Source organism: Barbus barbus, assembly GCF_936440315.1.
Source record: "Barbus barbus genome assembly, chromosome: 30".
In the NCBI taxonomy this organism is placed as follows: Eukaryota; Metazoa; Chordata; class Actinopteri; order Cypriniformes; family Cyprinidae; genus Barbus; species Barbus barbus.
Window position 1 is genome coordinate 24637747 of NC_136758.1, and position 17113 is coordinate 24654859.

Here is a 17113-nt window from a genome sequence, read left to right on the forward strand (position 1 = left end):
ATAGTGTATTTTTTGGAATATGTGGAATATGTATCAGGAAAATGTGAGATTCCTCAAATATTGTTACTTATCTGTCCAATAGGGGTGATTTTACTAGTTTGATAGTTTGCTAGATTTGTATTGTTTAATTGCTTATAGAAACAGAAGCCCAAAACAATGCAATAAATGAAAACCACATAAAATATATGTGACCATGGACCACAAAGCCAGTCATAAGCAGCACGGGTATATTTGTAGCAATAGCCAACAATACATTGTATGGGTCAAAATTATCTATTTTTATTTTATGCCAAAAATTATTAGGATATCAAATAAAAATCATGTCTAATGAAGATATTTTTTAATTTCCTACCATAAATATATCAAAACTTAATTTTTGAGATGTTTGATTACTAATATACATTGCTAAGGACTTAAAGGCGATTTTCTCAATATTGTGATTTTTTTTCGCACCCTCAGATTCCAGATTTTCAAATAGTTGTATCTCAGCCAAATATTGTCCTATCATAACAAACCATACACCAATGGACGGCTTATTTATTCAGCTTTCATATTTATATTATATTGTATGCATAAATCTCAGTTTTAAAAAAATGACCCTTATGACTGGTTTTTAGTCCAGGGTCACAGATAAACTTTTTCATTTCACTATTTTGGGCTTATTTCTATATATACAAATCTTTAAAATCATCAAATCATCCTAGGACAGAAAATGTACTTTATTTTAATAATGACTCATCAATAGTAACAAACCATTAACATTTACTAAAAAATATATGCAGTTATATATTTATATTTAATATAAATATATTAAAGTAAATATGTTATTAATTGTTCCCGCAAAATCTTCTAAAAATGTATGCAATTAAAAAAAAAAAAAAAAAAACTTGACTTGCCCATCCCAAGCGGTGCTCTGTATACATTTATGTACTGGGTGGATTCGTGCACGCTCGCGCGCGCGTCTTTATGCGCGTGCTCGCCATATATGAGGCAGTTCCCGCTGCGCGCTCGTCTGATCTGATCACACACGCGCGCGCAGACATGAAGCGTTGAGTCCTGAAGGACACACGACTTAAAAATTATGACAAGATGAGATGAATTCACCCGAGTAAAGACACAAGGCGACGAAGATATTGCCCCTTCAGCAAGTCAGTTCACCTCTTCGTTCGACTTTTATTCTGTTTTTGCTCAGGTCAGTTTTTAATCTTCTATTTCCTTATGTTTAGCTTATTACTCCTACGTGTCAGTCATAAATACCTTTATATTTGGCGTTAACTGAGTTTCAATGGCTTTAACTTGCATCTAAAGTGATGAAATGTAGCATTTATTCTTTGTTTTTTCCTCGATTTGTCATATGCTGAGCGGAACTAGCATTTAAACACCCCCAAAACAGGACCTACATCCTTATACAGACTCTAAATGACTTATTGTGGTTGTTTTGTTTATTATGCATGTGTATTTAAGAGCATATAACCGTTTAAGTACTCTTATTTTTCTCTTCTTTAAGGAGCAGATGTATGTGATGGCGTTTCTGTCAGTTAGCTTTAGTGCTAATGAGGTTAGACGCCTCTAGATTACATTTATTTTGAGTTTTTATTTTATTTTTTTATCTATCTATCTATATTTGTATATATTTCAGTGAAGTACTTGTATAACTTTATTGTCTTTTTTTTTTTGGTGCAATGGCCTATTCCTGATTTCTCTGTTATTTATTTTATATATTTGCATTTAAGTTTCAGGTTTGTTTTTATTCCTCTAAGAAAATGTGTTTTACATTGTAGAGAGTTTTAAGCTACTTCAGATACAGAGCTATAATGGTTTTAGGTAAATAGTTTTTTTTTCATTCAGTCACATTTCAAAAGCCTTTCTGACTCTTGAAGTCTTTCAGATTACATACAAATGAGAATTTAGGGGAACATGATGAATTCGACCCATCATAAGCCCTATTATGAGGATATGATCACACATACATGCTTATTATGAAGATATTATTGTATGACTTCTATAGAGATTGTTCTACCCGATCGCTGTAATTTAACTGAAACGCACACATCATGGTGTCCATGTGCATTAGTTGACCTGAGAAATCATGGTTAAGTTGTTGGAGGTGAGTGAGACACTAAAAACATATAATGTTTAACTACTTGATTACACTTCTGAACTTTGCCCCTGTGGAAGGTGTTAATACCAGCAACTCCGTCTCACCGGATTCAGTAATAATTTAACCAATTTTGACAATAGATTAAGTATATTAATTTGCTTATTTAATTCGTTGTGTGTCTAAATTAAAAATATATATATATATATTTTTTTTTGGTTATAGGCATTTGTTGGTTTTCAGACGCATGGTTATTAGACACTTAAAAACATGATCTATACCAAAATCAGTCATACTCTAATTTTTTTTTTGTATTCTGTGCAAGTTTGCTTTCCTGAAGTCAAGCTTGCAGCCAAATTTTGATCTGAAGCCTAGCGTATTTTTAACAGGTCAGTTGTTACCAACAGTGGGCTGATCTGCAAGCCTTGTTTTTCCGTAATGGGGAGGTGGAATGAGCATTTTGAAACTCTAGTCTACAGTTTTGTTAATTGCAGATCAGGAGTTCAAAGAGTGGCTTTTATCTTTGCTGGTGAGCTGTTATGCGGCATGTCAAAACCAGGCCATACATCCCGTTAAAGATGTGATATACGTCCTCATACTTGTTTGTCAGATGATGTGGTGGTGGGGTAGTTTTGTTTGTGGTCGCAGCAATTTTCTGCTGTCCTTTTGTCATCCTGTAGGCCATGTTTACACAGATTCATTTGTTTTCACTTTTCCAGGTTGTTTTATTTTAGGTGGGTCAATGTAGTCAAGGTGGCACATTGTTTTCTGGAAGGTCTTTAAATATAGATTTCAGTCATATCTTTGTGAACAACTGGAGAGGCGCAGAACATGCGTGAAGTTGTTTTAAAGCAAACATACATTTTGCAATACACAAGCCGGAAAGTTCAACACCAACCTGAGCAGTAAATGACTCTTAGATGAGTTAGTGTGTTTGATACAGAGGCATACCATAATTGTATAGTGATTACATACAAATTAAGTTATTTTAGTTATGCCTCAGAAATCTAGCATATAGTCTTGGACCATTTCTAATGAGTAGTTTAAACAATTCCTCTTATCAGTCCAATCAAGAGGTTGGTTTATTTGGCAAGCAAAAGTATTGATTTAAGCCACTGGTGTCATGTTGAAACGTGCAGAATTACAGCAGCTCTCTTTTGATGGCTGCCTTATGCAATGCAGTGAGAATATACTTAGTTAAGTGAGCACTTCATAAAACACAATTGAGCCCGACCACCTGTTTGAACGCAATGAGCTCTTGCGAGGGAAATCTGACAACTGGACTGCACAGCTTAAGAGAACCTGCTTGGCCACTCGGCCTGGAGTCATGTGGCAGACTAAAGGGAAGTGTGAAGCAGAAAGGTGTACCTTACCTCACTGAAAACCACTGAAAGCTTTTATACAAACCTCTCGCAGGGTAGAAATACCCAGCAGGTTGGGACAAGCTTTTGTCTTGAACATAGGCAGGTCTGCAGTATGTGGTTGGGATTGCATTGCCCCCTTTGGAACTGGGGTTTAGTGTGTTTTTCATCTAGCCTGAAATGCTTTGAAGTGTTTGTGTGGCAAAAATTTGCGCCTTTTCTGACAAACTCTGCATTATTCGGGTGGCATGTGAAATCCAGAGCCTTTATTTTCCACGATTACTAATATATTTTCCACGATTACTAATAAGTCTTTTTGTTTTGTTTGACACAATGTTTTTGTTTAATGTCTGTGGGCAGAAATGCACAATAGATATATACTAAACTAGGTAGTTTTAAAATTCACCCAGTGATCTGCCTGAATGGCTAATGGACTGAATAATTGGGCTGTTCTTTCAATATTCAGAATGATTTACAATGACGAAATCCAGTTAAACAAGCTGACCTTATTTGGTTAGTTTTATGTAAATGGACATTAGTGTATTAGTCATTGAAAATGCTCTATTTATATTTTGAATGATGGACAGTAACTAGCATATTATTTCGGTAAGATACCGTTAAGCATATTTTACAGCCATATTTGAATGATTTCTGAAGGATCATGTGACACAATGGAATAATGATGCAGAAAATTCAGCTTTGCGTCATAGGAATAAATAATATTTTAAATATTATTAAAATAGAAAACACTTAAATCGTAATGATGTTTCGCAATATTGCTATTTTTACAGTATGCAGCCTTAAGACTTGATGAATATAAAAACATCTATAAAAAAACATAATGTTCCCATCCCCAACCTTTGATGGTAGTTTATATACAAATTGTCTTTTTTTTTTTTTACTTATCCATCATACACAAGCTCACTTTAGAGTATTTTTTGTGCATGCTAAACTCGAAACATTCCACAGGGAAGGACTCATTGCAGACACTTTGTTGAACCCTATTAAGAACATTAGCATAGCTGGCACACCTTCTTAATGAGATCATACGTCTGTGTTCACATGTCTGCTCATTACAGACATTTATGACAGTGGGTGATTTAATAGGAGAGCGAGAGAAAAGACAGATAGCAGTTACAATGGCAACAAATTTGTCTTGGAAAGCTGACTGTGCTAGGTGTGTTCAACGTATCAGGTTTCAGCAGGCGAAGACCGTTCAAAGGCCTGCTTTTGTCTGAGGTAATGCAATGAATGTATATTGGTGCTATTTATTTTTATGCTTCTTGTCCTGGCTGGTTACTTTGGGTTGGGCTGTTGATATGCTTGTTGACCTGACCTAACTATTCCTAGTATGGTGTCAGAGTAGCAGCGTAGTATTTGGCAACAGGATGATTGCACATGCACACACTCTTATCGTGTACTGTTGCTCAAAGTGTCACAGAAGCAGTTGCAGAGCATGTGTGAACTTCTATTGAGATCTGGAATTCAGAGCCTTGGCTGTTGGGAAATCAGAGGCTCTACAGGTAGTTATTGATGTCTTCATTAAGGACTTTGAAGCAGATTGATTTGTCTTTGTTGTTAGCTTGCTGAACTACCGTTGACCTCCTTTCAAAGTAGTTCAATCTGCTGAGTGGTTAACACTAGTTGGTTCTTTGACTATATGATAAAGTCTTCTGGTATCATATGCAAACATTGAATAGGTACACAAGTCTGTTTGGGAGCTCGTTTGTCATGATAATCTTATGCTGAAGTTGCTGCTAAAATTACTGCCATTTCTGAGTGTTTTGGCTTTCATATTTGAAGTCGATTTAGACGTATTAGTCTTATTACTGACATCTAAACTAACAGTTTATTAATTATTAAACATAAGCACATATATCAGTGTATTTGGGTCAGCAATCAAAACAACAATGGACAGAGAGGGCAAAGATAATCACAAGCTTGTTTGTGAGTCAAGAACGTGCAGGAAGGCAACTTGAGAAGAAGGCAAATCATTGCACAATATCTCCACCACAACCCATCTACAGCTCAATTATGGGAAAGCAAACTCCCAAGTGCTTTGATTTGAAAGCGAACCAAATCAAATATAAAAGTGTATGCTGTCCATATGCCAAGTGCATTGAAAAATGCACTGACTCCCTTTGCTGGATTTGAAATAGAAAACCACAGATTTGCTTCATTGTTTCTGAGGAAGGGAAGTTGCACTGAAGAACCGTTGGGAAATTGAAATTCGGTCTGCTGCAGTGTATTTAGGTGGGATAAATTTTAGGACAAAAACATAAAAAAAAAACATTATAATAAATAAAATTTATTAGTATACACTTGTTTGTTTTGTTGGTGAATAATTTGATTGCACATAGCATCTTTTTTTTAAGAGTTTTAACCAGTATATTTTTTTGTTTATTTATATGAATAGAATTGCATTGATAGTTCTTTTTGCAACACTTGTATGTATGCTGTTTATAATATACAAATGATCTGTATACACAGAAGAGCCGAATGACCAAATTTGCATGCTATGTGGAATACTGTATCCCTCAAGGCAAAGCGCTCAACTTGACCATTTAATTCCCTGTGCAATGACTGCATTTGGATTATCAACCACAATTAAATCTCTCTTGATTTACAGATATTTTTTTAATTAAAAAATTCTCAAATTTAAACATGAATAGTAAGGTCATGTGACTCCATGCTTATGACATAATACATACTTTTTTGCGTTCCATTTTTGACACATATTTAGCAGTATACATTGCATACTTTGCAGTGTGCAGTACTTGGGAGTTGAATTCTGAATATGCCACTGCGGACATGACATGTACCCTGTCTTTATCCCTTTTGGTTTGGACCCAACTCTACAAGATACTTTCTACAAACTCAAAGGCTCCTCTGTTTGAAAGAGCAACTGAAAATTCTTGGGGTTTGTACCGTGAGAGATGCATGGTTCTTTGATTCATGTTTTTACAGGGCCTGAGATCTGGAAAGATCTATGAAAGCTATTGTAGCAGCTGGTCTGTTTTAGACGGTCTGGAAATGGCATTGTGTAAGCTTAGCAGCCGCCCCACCTCTCCTTTTGAATGAGTGCTATTGTTTTTGGAAAAGCGCGAGCAAGTTCAGGTAAAGGAAGTGCAATATGAGAAGTTCTTGGGCCTTTAAAGGACTTTGTATGTGCATTGTGCAGTTATGTGTGTGTATTCCAGTGTGGCGGTGTTTGTCCCACATCTTGTTTTGCTTGCATCACTGCACGTAAAGTGTGTAAGATGCTAGCAGGCAGATTCTGCTCTCCGACCCTGTTCTTCAGCGAAGGTCCAAAAGTATTGATTATCTTTGCCATTTATAGGCATGCAGGGATCTTGAATAGCCCATTGGCTCCTTATCAGACCTGCGTTTATTTCCTCCGGCAGGCGCACACGTGCTTGTAAGAGGAGCATTCCTGTCGTGGCCAATCACAGCTGCTTAGGTGAAATTCTGGAGGGTGTCAGTCAGACCAATAAAACCACGTGCTGTGCTGAAGACTGTGTACATACTATCCTCTGTAATGGAATACTGCGCAAATGCCGGAGTGGTGGAATTTACAATCCAATGACTTGCCGAATAGCTTGGATGCATGTGAGTAAACACAAAAGACATGTATGTACAAAACGGTCTGACACTCATTTGAAAAACATTGACGTTGTAAGGATCATTTTTTGACGCTGCGCAGGCTTTTAGGTGGTTGCTCGGTTGTGAATTTGCCTCAGGAGCTGCATGAACGTACTCGGAACGCACAGATAGCAAGAGGAAATTAAGTTATCTCTGCTTTGTTTTGGTCTGTCCGTTGAGACCATGTAATCTTGTTCTCAGTGGTCAGCTCAGCCAGTGTCCGTTTTATTAGCCAGTGTTTCGTTGTGGGCTTATGGATGGGACACGGGGATAATGTTCCAAAAACATATTTTTTCAGGCCTATCTGCTTTTCATGGGTGAAGTATCTCTTTGAAAACAAACTGCTTGGCTGCTTTTCTAGCCCCTGGAGAGGGAATGGGCATAAGAAATCCAGAGCCATGTCTTCTGTTCAGCTTTACTTCACATGTACTTATCTATGCAGTTTTATTTATGTTTCCAACTTTCCATGTTATGTGTGTCATAATCTTTTGAGCTGCAGTTTGACCTTCAGATTGTGAAATTTTTAAATCATTTGACATGATATACTTTTTTTTTGGGTATTGAATTTGTATTGAAGTAGTGCTGTATTTGTGACCCAATTTGTTACCAATTCAGGTTATTAAAGCTTTCTCACATCAGTGTTCTCTGTCTCTTATATAGGTTTCTATTTCTTGTCATATAGCCTAGTTATTTTAGAATTACACCCTCACAAGTGCTTGCTGCATACTGCATTAGCTATTTAAGTTAAACTGTGGTCACATTAAGCTTTGTGCATGCACAATTACATCGGACCCTTCACACTTTTCCGAATTATGCAGATTTGAGTTTTGAGTTAATCTGTGATGCATTGGTTAAATATCTTGTGGAAATTTGCAGGTCAGAGTTAACCAAAATTGAACTTTAGTATGCAATGGAAGACACAACTTTCTGGCCCTCTGTGGCCATGACTAAATTCTTTTTGACATGAAATACTCCATAATTGCCATAAGACCCCATAATGCATCACAGCCATAACCACGCCATCTCATTGGAATGTAGTTGCATGTTCTGTTGAGGCACAGCATTTGTAGCCATTGCAAGTGGTTAAAATTACCACTACAAAATACTCTGGGTAGATTGTAAATGTATAGATAATACACTTGTGTCCGAGTGGGTTTTTGTTCACCACTAGCCAGTTTGCAGAATCTTTTAAAACCTGAAGCCGTTGTTGAGTGCGTTTACGTGTACAACGTGATTCTGCTAACTTTCAAAAATCAGCTCATGAAAACCAGGTGCAAGAAAACATGTTTGTGCCAGATTACAACATCATCAGTGTTTCTCCTATGTTGGCATTATAATGGATAATGAATAAGCTGGGATAATGGGCAAAAATCAATGTGTGCTGAATAGGTTTTGCTTAATATGACCTACACGGTTATAAAAAAATAAAAAATGATGAATATTTTTAGCAGGCATTAAAAAGGTGACTTGCAAATTGTGAATACTACAACAAAAGCTTTGCAAACCGTAAGGTGAATTGCTGCAGGTTCCAGAAGTGATTAGAAAAGTACCAAATATGAGCTAGTACAGAAATGATGTACAAGAGACCTTGTGAGACCACAGAAAGAGAACTGAGAGGGGTTAACAAAGTGTTTTACAAGTTAACAGTGAGTCAAGTGCTCACGAAAGAGTCTTTAGATGGATTCAGCTGTTCTAATGGACGCTTTTACTGCTGGTAGAACTGCCCAACTGTACAAACCAATAAAAAGAAATCTGCAATAAATTAACTATTCTATAAAGTACTATAGTTGTCAGTAAATATATACTGTAAGGGTTTTATGTTTCAAAACTCTCCTTGTATAGACTTTGGACATGTGTGTACATGTTGGGAAGCTGAACTGTTTTCAATTCTATCCATCAATGTTGTTTTGCAGTGAGGCTGGAGTCCTGAGCCCTTCTGTTGGGAGACATCACTCGTACAGGAGGGAGGAGCCTAATGCCTCAGAAATGTGAAACTATCAGTTACTGCAGCTCCACCCCTTACTGGGAACCACGGTTACGAACCTCCAATCCGCCATCAGTCTGGAGGTAATTAGTACTTACTGCACTCAAGCCTATACATGACATCACACATTTTGAGGGTAATCTGATGGTAATTCACTCGCATTTGTTTAGATGGAATGAATCCACTTTGGTTTCTGCTGTTCATTTCCAGAAAAACAACAAACTCTTTCATCTGTTCATCATCATGGTTGACGTCCTCTATCCAGGGTGTTTTTTATTAATTTGTTTGGATGAGACGGCCAACATTGACGCTCAGCAAAATGTTTTCATTACAAAAACTTTAAAAAGCATTTACAATGTAGATTTGGCATTAATTTGGTGTTGATCTGTGGCACAACTATTAGCACACATTGAGCCATGGTGCTCATGTAGAGAGTTTCCCTTCAAAATGTACCTGTCAGTAAAAGAAAAGCTTTGCTTTTAGCATATTGTGGGGTGTAGAAAATCCAGCTGTTCTACGTGTGTTTAGCTTCACAAAAAGTGAGCTCGTGTTCCCATCTCGCCTTTAATTACCCCGCTGTTGTTTTGTCTCACTAAGGTACATGAGCTATAGACTACGGCTACACGCGGTGAAGTGTGCAGACCCAGATGCTCAGCCTTTTCCTCAGGAAGAACAGAGTGTAACAACATAATTGGAGCAAAGTAGACTTCATAATCGTGACCTCATCCTTGTTCGTTCCCCCCTCCATCCCCATCATTTGGACAGGTCCTCTGGCAGGCCCCTTTTAGAGGAAGTCTTGAGCGTTTACAAGAAGAGGGGCGCAAACAAATCTCCTGTTAACTGAAGCAGTGTGCTGATTTCAGTATGAGCTCACTTCATTCTTTGACATTATTCATTCTGATGTTTTGCTTTTCATTTGTGGGTATTTGTTTTCTTTTTACATAATGCTGTTGTGCTTTTTTTGCCCTCAAATTATCATTAGCTCACACGTGTTTTGGCCGTGGTCTCAAGGAAACTCTGAGTTGTGGGTGCGTCGAGGGCAAGGGTTGGGCGGCAGCTGTATGTTGTTGCCAGGTTGTGTAATGGGTAAAAATCAGCATTTGAGCACCAGATAGGAGCTGGCGTGCCTCCAGGGTAATCATACTCCTGTCCAGCAATGGTGCTGCAGTGTGTTCCCCAGCAAACTGGGAGGTTCTTTAGAGATTTTGAAGTAATCAGTATAGTTCCTTGGTTTCTTTTATGTGGTATTTTGTCATCCATCAAGTTATAAGTCAAATTAGATGTTTAACCTTTGATGATTATCATTTTATGAACAAAGTGGGGAAGCTAGCTAACACAGTCTATTACCTTCCCGTATTCAGTGTTGACGTTTTTAATCAGACTACCTTTTTCTTTATGCCTGACTTCGTGTTCTCAAAAGTACTGACTTTGGTACCAGTCTGTATTGAAATTTAAAAAATGTCCAATCAGCGGCCAACGGCAAATCAGCGGTGTTTAAAAATCCGTTCAACTGCACTCAAATGCTAGTGGGAAATGGACATTTAAAAAATTTCAGTACCGACTGGTACCAAAGTTGGTAGTTTTGACAACACTAGCCTGACCAAAAATTGTCCACCTGTTGAAATTATGTAGGCCTACCTCTAAAGATAATCTACGGTATTTGAGCTTTGCTAGCACAAAAAAATTTGTTGAGAACTGGAAGTCCGAGGCAGGGTTGTACCAGGAAATGTGAGCGTGCCTGTATCCATGGACAATCAAAGCCACTGTTGACTTGCCTTTTGTGTTGTCCCACTTTTTGTCCAAGACACCAGCTCAACAAAATGATTCTGACCTAACAGATTGACCTCTCCTGCTGTTTGCCACAAAGGAAGCTTGGCACAGGAGGAGATGTGCTGGTCTATGCAGGCTTTCCAAGGACACACCAAATGGTATTCTCACTTGTCAATGCACATGCCACTTGCCATGTTTACCATCCAATGAATGACTGCAGCCCACGCTCTTCCCTCCTATTTGAGCAAGCAAGTCACCTCCCACTCTCACTTTGGCTCTGAAATAACTGTCCACACTGTCCAAATGCCATCCCATGTTAAGTCACGTGAGAATCCCCAGTACCACTTTATCAGGTCTGAAACTTTAGTGGAAAAATGCCTTATATGCACTTGTGTCTGTGAGAGTGCAGTCCTCCCACACATAGATACTGCTATTGGCGGTGCCACAGGCTTGTTTGAAGGGCAGCTGGGTCTGTCAGCTGAGTGCTTGTGTAAGAACCCAGCTGTGTCTGGACCTGGGTGGCTCTGCTCCCATTATGTCAGCCTAAGGGCCAGAGGGAACAACTAGCCCTTGTGTTCACTGTGATGCTTCTTCTGCTTGAGGAGTTATTTGCCATTTTGCACGTGCTATATAATCACGTGCTAAACACACTGCTAAGAACTAGGGATGCAACAATACCATTTTTTCAGAAACGATCCGATCCAATACCGAAAATTCTCAGTATCTCCTGATACCGATCCAATCCAATACCAGCATTTTTTTTTTTTTTTTAAATCAGTGTAGAATTTCTTTACTTCTCTGTGTTGACCTGATTGTCACTCTTTAGGGTGTTAAACACATCTACTACACAGACAACTTAATTTTAATGAAAAATAACAAATGAGAAAATATATAATCATAATGTATGACAAAAATACTATTATAAACTAGGTTAGTGGATAATTCAGCAGCAAAAGATACTCTAGAAAAATCACGGGTGCACAATTATTTTATAAAATCTAGTAAAACATTTTTATTTACAAATAAAAGTGAATAAGTATACAACTAAATCTGGTAAAATGTTCCTCATTTCTCTCTCTCTCTCTCTCTCTCTCTCTCTCTCTCTCTCTCTCTCACTCTCACTCTCACTCTCACATATACACTAATAAATTAAAAGACATTTCTTTTACATGTATAGCACAGTAATGAAGGCAGCAACATATGATAGATAGGACAGAACAAGAAAGAATATTAAAAATCTTTCATTGTGCAGAAAAGTATTATAATACGAAAGGGTACGGCTCCAATACAGAGTGGCACAATGCACATCCCATGCACAGAATGATGCGCTTGAAATAACACTGAGTCACAGCTCGCAGGCTGCCCAGCCCTCCGAATCCGCACAGAAAAGTTCAAAGTACAAAAGGAAGAGATATTGATGCGTAGTTTATTAAATCTGTGCGTTAGTTTGAGCCTTTTCTTTTAACAGTTTTAAACCTCAGTTACTATGCGCTCTTGGAGAGTTTCATTGTTTTGACTGTCATAACCGAACGCAACATGCAGTTTGAACGCTGAATGGAGGATGACAGACAGCCGCAACGGAAAGAATTTATGTGAACTTGAATTTAATGACTTAAATATTTATCTGTACCTCGCATTGAACTATGGAACAGTTTCAGAACACTTGAAATGTAGTGCACAAAAAGTTTATGGTGCTTTATATCATTTTTGTGCCTTTTGTGGGGCTCAGCAGTAACAGAATAGTATATGCACAATATCGGATTTGGATCGGTCTCGTCTGACGATACCCGATCTGCAGAAAATGGCAGTATCAGATCCGATACCGATCCTGAGTATCGGATCGATGCATCCCTACTAAGAACCTGCTGCATTGACGGCTTGAACCAGCAGATTTTTGAAGTTTCCATCTCTAGATTCTTTTGTGCTATTTATTCTACAGTTTTATATCTAATGTGCATGAACAATAAATAAATGCAATAAATAAATTAGCAAATTATAAAATGGGCACATTAAAGAAATGACTTTTTGGTATTAAGTTTGTTTTCATTGATTTAAAGACTTGCATCATTAAGAATAGTTCACCTAAAAATGCTAATTTGCACTTTACCTCTTCTGTTTCAAAGCCTGTATGGTCCTTTAATACAGAAGAATGTTCAGCAGAATATGTTGCTTTTTTCCATGTAGGACGACAACTTGTAGTAAACATGGACTGTCGGGCTTCAAGTCAAGTCACCTTTATTTATGTAGCGTTTTATACAATACAGATTGTGTCAAATTAGCTTTGTAGTATTAAACTGGAAAATAGTGTTGATAATGCAAGGGGGCAACAGTAAGCACTCTTTTTTTCAGGTAAAGTCCTTGCAGCATCATTGATTCAGTTCTGTCATCGTCCAGCTCAGTTCAGTTCAAATAGTATATAAACAAGTCGACAATATTGTATTGCTTGAAATGAAGTGTCCCCAACTAGGCAAGCCAAAGGCAACAGAGGCAAGTAACCCAAGCTCCATTGGTGACAAAAATGGAGAACAAAACCCTGGGAGAAATCAGGCTCAGTTGGGGGCCAGTTTTCCTCTGACAAGATGAAACCAGCATGGTGTGGTTTAATTCCAGGCTGCAACACAAGTCAGATTGAGCAGTCTGGTTCTTGTGGTCTTGTGCCAATGACCGTCAAATCCCATTTGACTTTTCCCATATTTCAAGTCTTTTAACGCCATACAAAACAAACTTTGTGTAATTTGTGTGAATGGATTGAAATACTAGTGGACTAAAAGATTCCTTTAAGATGCATATGCTACCTTCGAATAGTAAAAGTGTTTTGTTTTTGTTTTTTTTGTTTAACCCTTTTAAGATATAATCAGGTTACAACTTTAGTGGAACACCTTGTATTTGTTTTAAAAATTCTCTTTTATCCCTTTTGCTTAGGTTTACCACCATGCACCTCAAACCATACCCCAAACCACAAGATAAAGAGATACATCGGGAATCTGTGCACGATGGAACAAGAGGCCTCCATGCCGACCAGCAGGGAGTGCTCAGGAAAGAGTGGGGCGTTCGCCAGGTGTGTGGGCTCATGGGCTCACCTGGCAACGGCACAGCCAACCGGTGTCCCCTCAGTGTCATCTCCACCAACACCCTTCGATGTGGCAGTGGGAGCAATGCACCAACTAGAATTAGTGGGGCCCGCAAGAACAGAGCATCCTCTCTCAAAACATTTACTAGTTCTTTAGTTCTGCTCTCACCTTCAACTGGTTTGGAGAATGAAAGCTCACTTAGGATCTACCAAGGAGAAGATGCAGAGGGATCTTTGGATATATGGGCTGTCATTAAACCTGGGAACACAAAAGAGAAAATTGCCATTTTTGCATCTCAGAAGTGTGGCAGTACTTGCAGTAGTGTTGTTGACAACACCTCAGAAACAGAAGCCATTGCCCCAGAGCTGCGGACTGCCTCTGTTAAAAACAAAGGTTGCTGGGATGGTGACTGGTCTGTGGCTAAACGTAGGAGAAGGTCTGGAAACCCAGACAAGTCAAAAAGTATGGAACCTTCTTCACCAAAAACTGAAACACCGCAGGTATCTCAACAGGAGAACCTCAATGAGATCATCGATCCTTGCAAAGGAGTTGCAGATGATGCAGTCAGGACAGAGGGAGAAGAGGATGAAAATACACTTTCTGTGGTGGAGATGGTGGCATACTTGGAGCAAAGAGCCAGTGACCAACAGGTGAGCTCCAAAGTCCCATCCTTACGCAGCACCAGCACCATCACTTTATCCAAAGTTAGAACAGTCCCTCAGCCTGCAGATCAGCAGTCCAAGGTTGCAGAAAAGCTGGAGGTCCAGGAAGACGAAGGAGAGTCTGTTCGAGTTCTGGATATGGTGGCCAAGTTGGAGTCACAGTGCCTGAGTAGACAAAGCCTCCGGGAAAGTGGAGGAGACCTCTCTCGAAACAATAGCTTACGGAGGAAGGTGGGGCGTGTGCTTCTGGCAGGGTCAGAACCCTACCCGCTGCCATCTCAACCAGTGTCGCCTACTGTCCCTCAGGACTCTAGAGTTGAGAGTGTCCCACAGCAACTGGATTGTGATTTAGACAAACTGAGTTCCCCACCTAAGACCCTTGAGTCGATAGAGACCTTGCAGTATGGGCTTGATACCTGCTCCCTCAAGGACGTAGAAAGTTCTTGTATCTCAAGAGAAGAAACTAGCACAGCTGTTGAGACGCTGCAGTCCTCACCAAATGATGCCATCTCAGAGTGCAGTGAGGAACCGATACCAGGCATGTTGTTTTTTGCCAAATCTTCTCCTCAGTCTCTGAAGGAGCATCACCTGCCCTCCCCATCAAAGAGCAGATCACCGAACAAAGAGCCTTCTGACATCCAGGACCTTGAGCCTTCTGTCGACACTTCAGTGTCTTTCAGAGAGGAGATCAAGAATGGGCTTGTGGCTGACCAAAATCATCAAACCTTTCAGGAGGCCGAGAGGGGAGAGACTTGCATAGTTAGTCAGGAGCCTGTGCCTTTTCCATTACGCCGCCTAGTGTCTCATGAATTTCTTGAAACTCGCTTCAAGATCCAGCTGCTTTTGGAGCCTCAGCAGTACATGGCTTTCCTGCCGCACCACATCATTGTAAAGATATTCTGCTTGCTGCCTACTGAGAGCCTGGCTGCCCTCAAGTGCACCTGCCATTACTTTAAATTTATCATTGAGAGTTACGCCGTACGGCCGGCGGACTCTCGTTGGGTGAGTGATCCACGCTACAAGGACGATCCCTGCAAGCAGTGTAAGAAGCGGTATGACCGTGGTGACGTTTCTCTCTGCCGTTGGCATCATAAGCCCTACTGCCAGGCGCTACCATATGGCCCGGGCTACTGGATGTGCTGCCGCAGGTCTCACAAAGACACACCAGGTTGCAATGTGGGACTTCATGACAACCGCTGGGTCCCTGCCTTTCATAGCATCAACATGCCAATTTACAAGAAAAGCAGGGACACTGACGATGATTTGTAGTGTGCCAGAAAGACAACTGCAGTGTGCAATTTATTTCTGAGGCCTGTGTATAAGTGAGAGTAGCTAGTGTGAATGGGCTGTGTGTTGCCAATGAGCATGTGCGCTTTTAATGTATAGTGCTTACAACCAGGTTGCTGAAACTAATAAGAAATTGCTGGATCTTTGAACTTCTACTCTGTCAACCAACCACTAATTCCCCTGTCAAAAACCCTCCTCAGGTCCTTAATGTTGTTCTGCACTTTAACCTTTAAAGATTGAATTTTGCAGAGTTCTATCTGGGTACTGCTTGATGATTTTTACTTCGAGTAAGCATTAATGACTAACTTATTTTTTCAGTTCAATCACCATTCTTTTTCTGTGCTTCGTAACACACCCTGACTGTATTTCCTGCACTGATATTGACTTAGTCTGCAATGTTAAACGTTTTTGAGCATTTAAAGTACTGTTTATCTCCCAACGTACTTGCATTCGTGATCAACTCATTGGCCTGTAGGGAAACTTTAAACGAGGGCACAATGAGTTACTGACACATTTGCTCCATTTCCCCATCTCCCGTTATCATCTCTTAGTACCGCTAAAAAGTCCTGGGATGTTAGTTGGCGAAATTACTTCACCACTTGATGGGATTGACTTTTTGAGATTGTTCTGAGCCCAGATGTTTACATTGTACATAGCACAGATTCCTACATATCATAACAGGGTGATGAATGATGGCACGAGTGTGGCATGAAATGCATTTAATCTTAATATGGGGTAAATTGCCTTGTTCGTTTTATGCTATTTTTTTGTGTATGTAGATATCTATGTGAAATGGTCGCTCTTGTTCTGCAGTGGGAATATTATGATAAACCCATGTGAACGGGTAGTGCATATTCTTCTCAAATTTTAAGTATTGATATCTCCCTTGTATGATGTATTGTTTCTTGACAGGAAACATTTAAATGTGGGAAGAGCGTTTCTCCATCTTGACGGTGAAAAACTGAACACCATCTGAAAAAAAGAACATTTCATTGCAATATACTGTTTTCCAAAGTGTCAGATTTTTTAAAATTATTGTTAGACATTGCTGTGCTCTGCCTGTTAAGGCATTTTATTTCAATAAAGTATATCTTGGAGAATTTGTAACCAATGTTCTGCTCTCTATCCTTTTTTTCTCTCATATATACTTACACAGCATACTTGTATTAATCATTTAAATTGTCTTTCTATTAGATTAATGTAAGCATGGTTTGGTTAAATACAAGCTGATAGTTATT

The 17113-nt window shown here is 39.1% G+C and overlaps 1 protein-coding gene across 12 annotated transcripts; it reads left to right on the forward strand.

Moving 5' to 3' along the window:
• The first annotated feature begins 952 nt into the window (after positions 1-952).
• LOC306850646 (F-box only protein 34-like) lies at positions 953-16985 on the forward strand. 12 transcript variants are annotated; one of them, XM_079386386.1, is made up of 5 exons: positions 1024-1192; positions 9015-9168; positions 9683-9947; positions 10890-11013; positions 13778-16979. In XM_079386386.1, the coding sequence occupies exons 4-5, from the start codon at positions 10973-10975 to the stop codon at positions 15855-15857; spliced, it is 2121 nt and encodes a 706-aa protein (XP_079242512.1). In that variant the 5' UTR covers positions 1024-1192; positions 9015-9168; positions 9683-9947; positions 10890-10972; the 3' UTR covers positions 15858-16979. The 12 variants fall into 12 exon arrangements, with proteins under 12 accessions (XP_079242505.1, XP_079242509.1, XP_079242513.1 ...); XM_079386388.1 differs by lacking the exon at positions 1024-1192 and adding an exon at positions 6979-7068; XM_079386387.1 differs by lacking the exon at positions 9683-9947 and having other exon boundaries at positions 1015-1192.
• Positions 16986-17113: the final 128 nt, after the last annotated feature.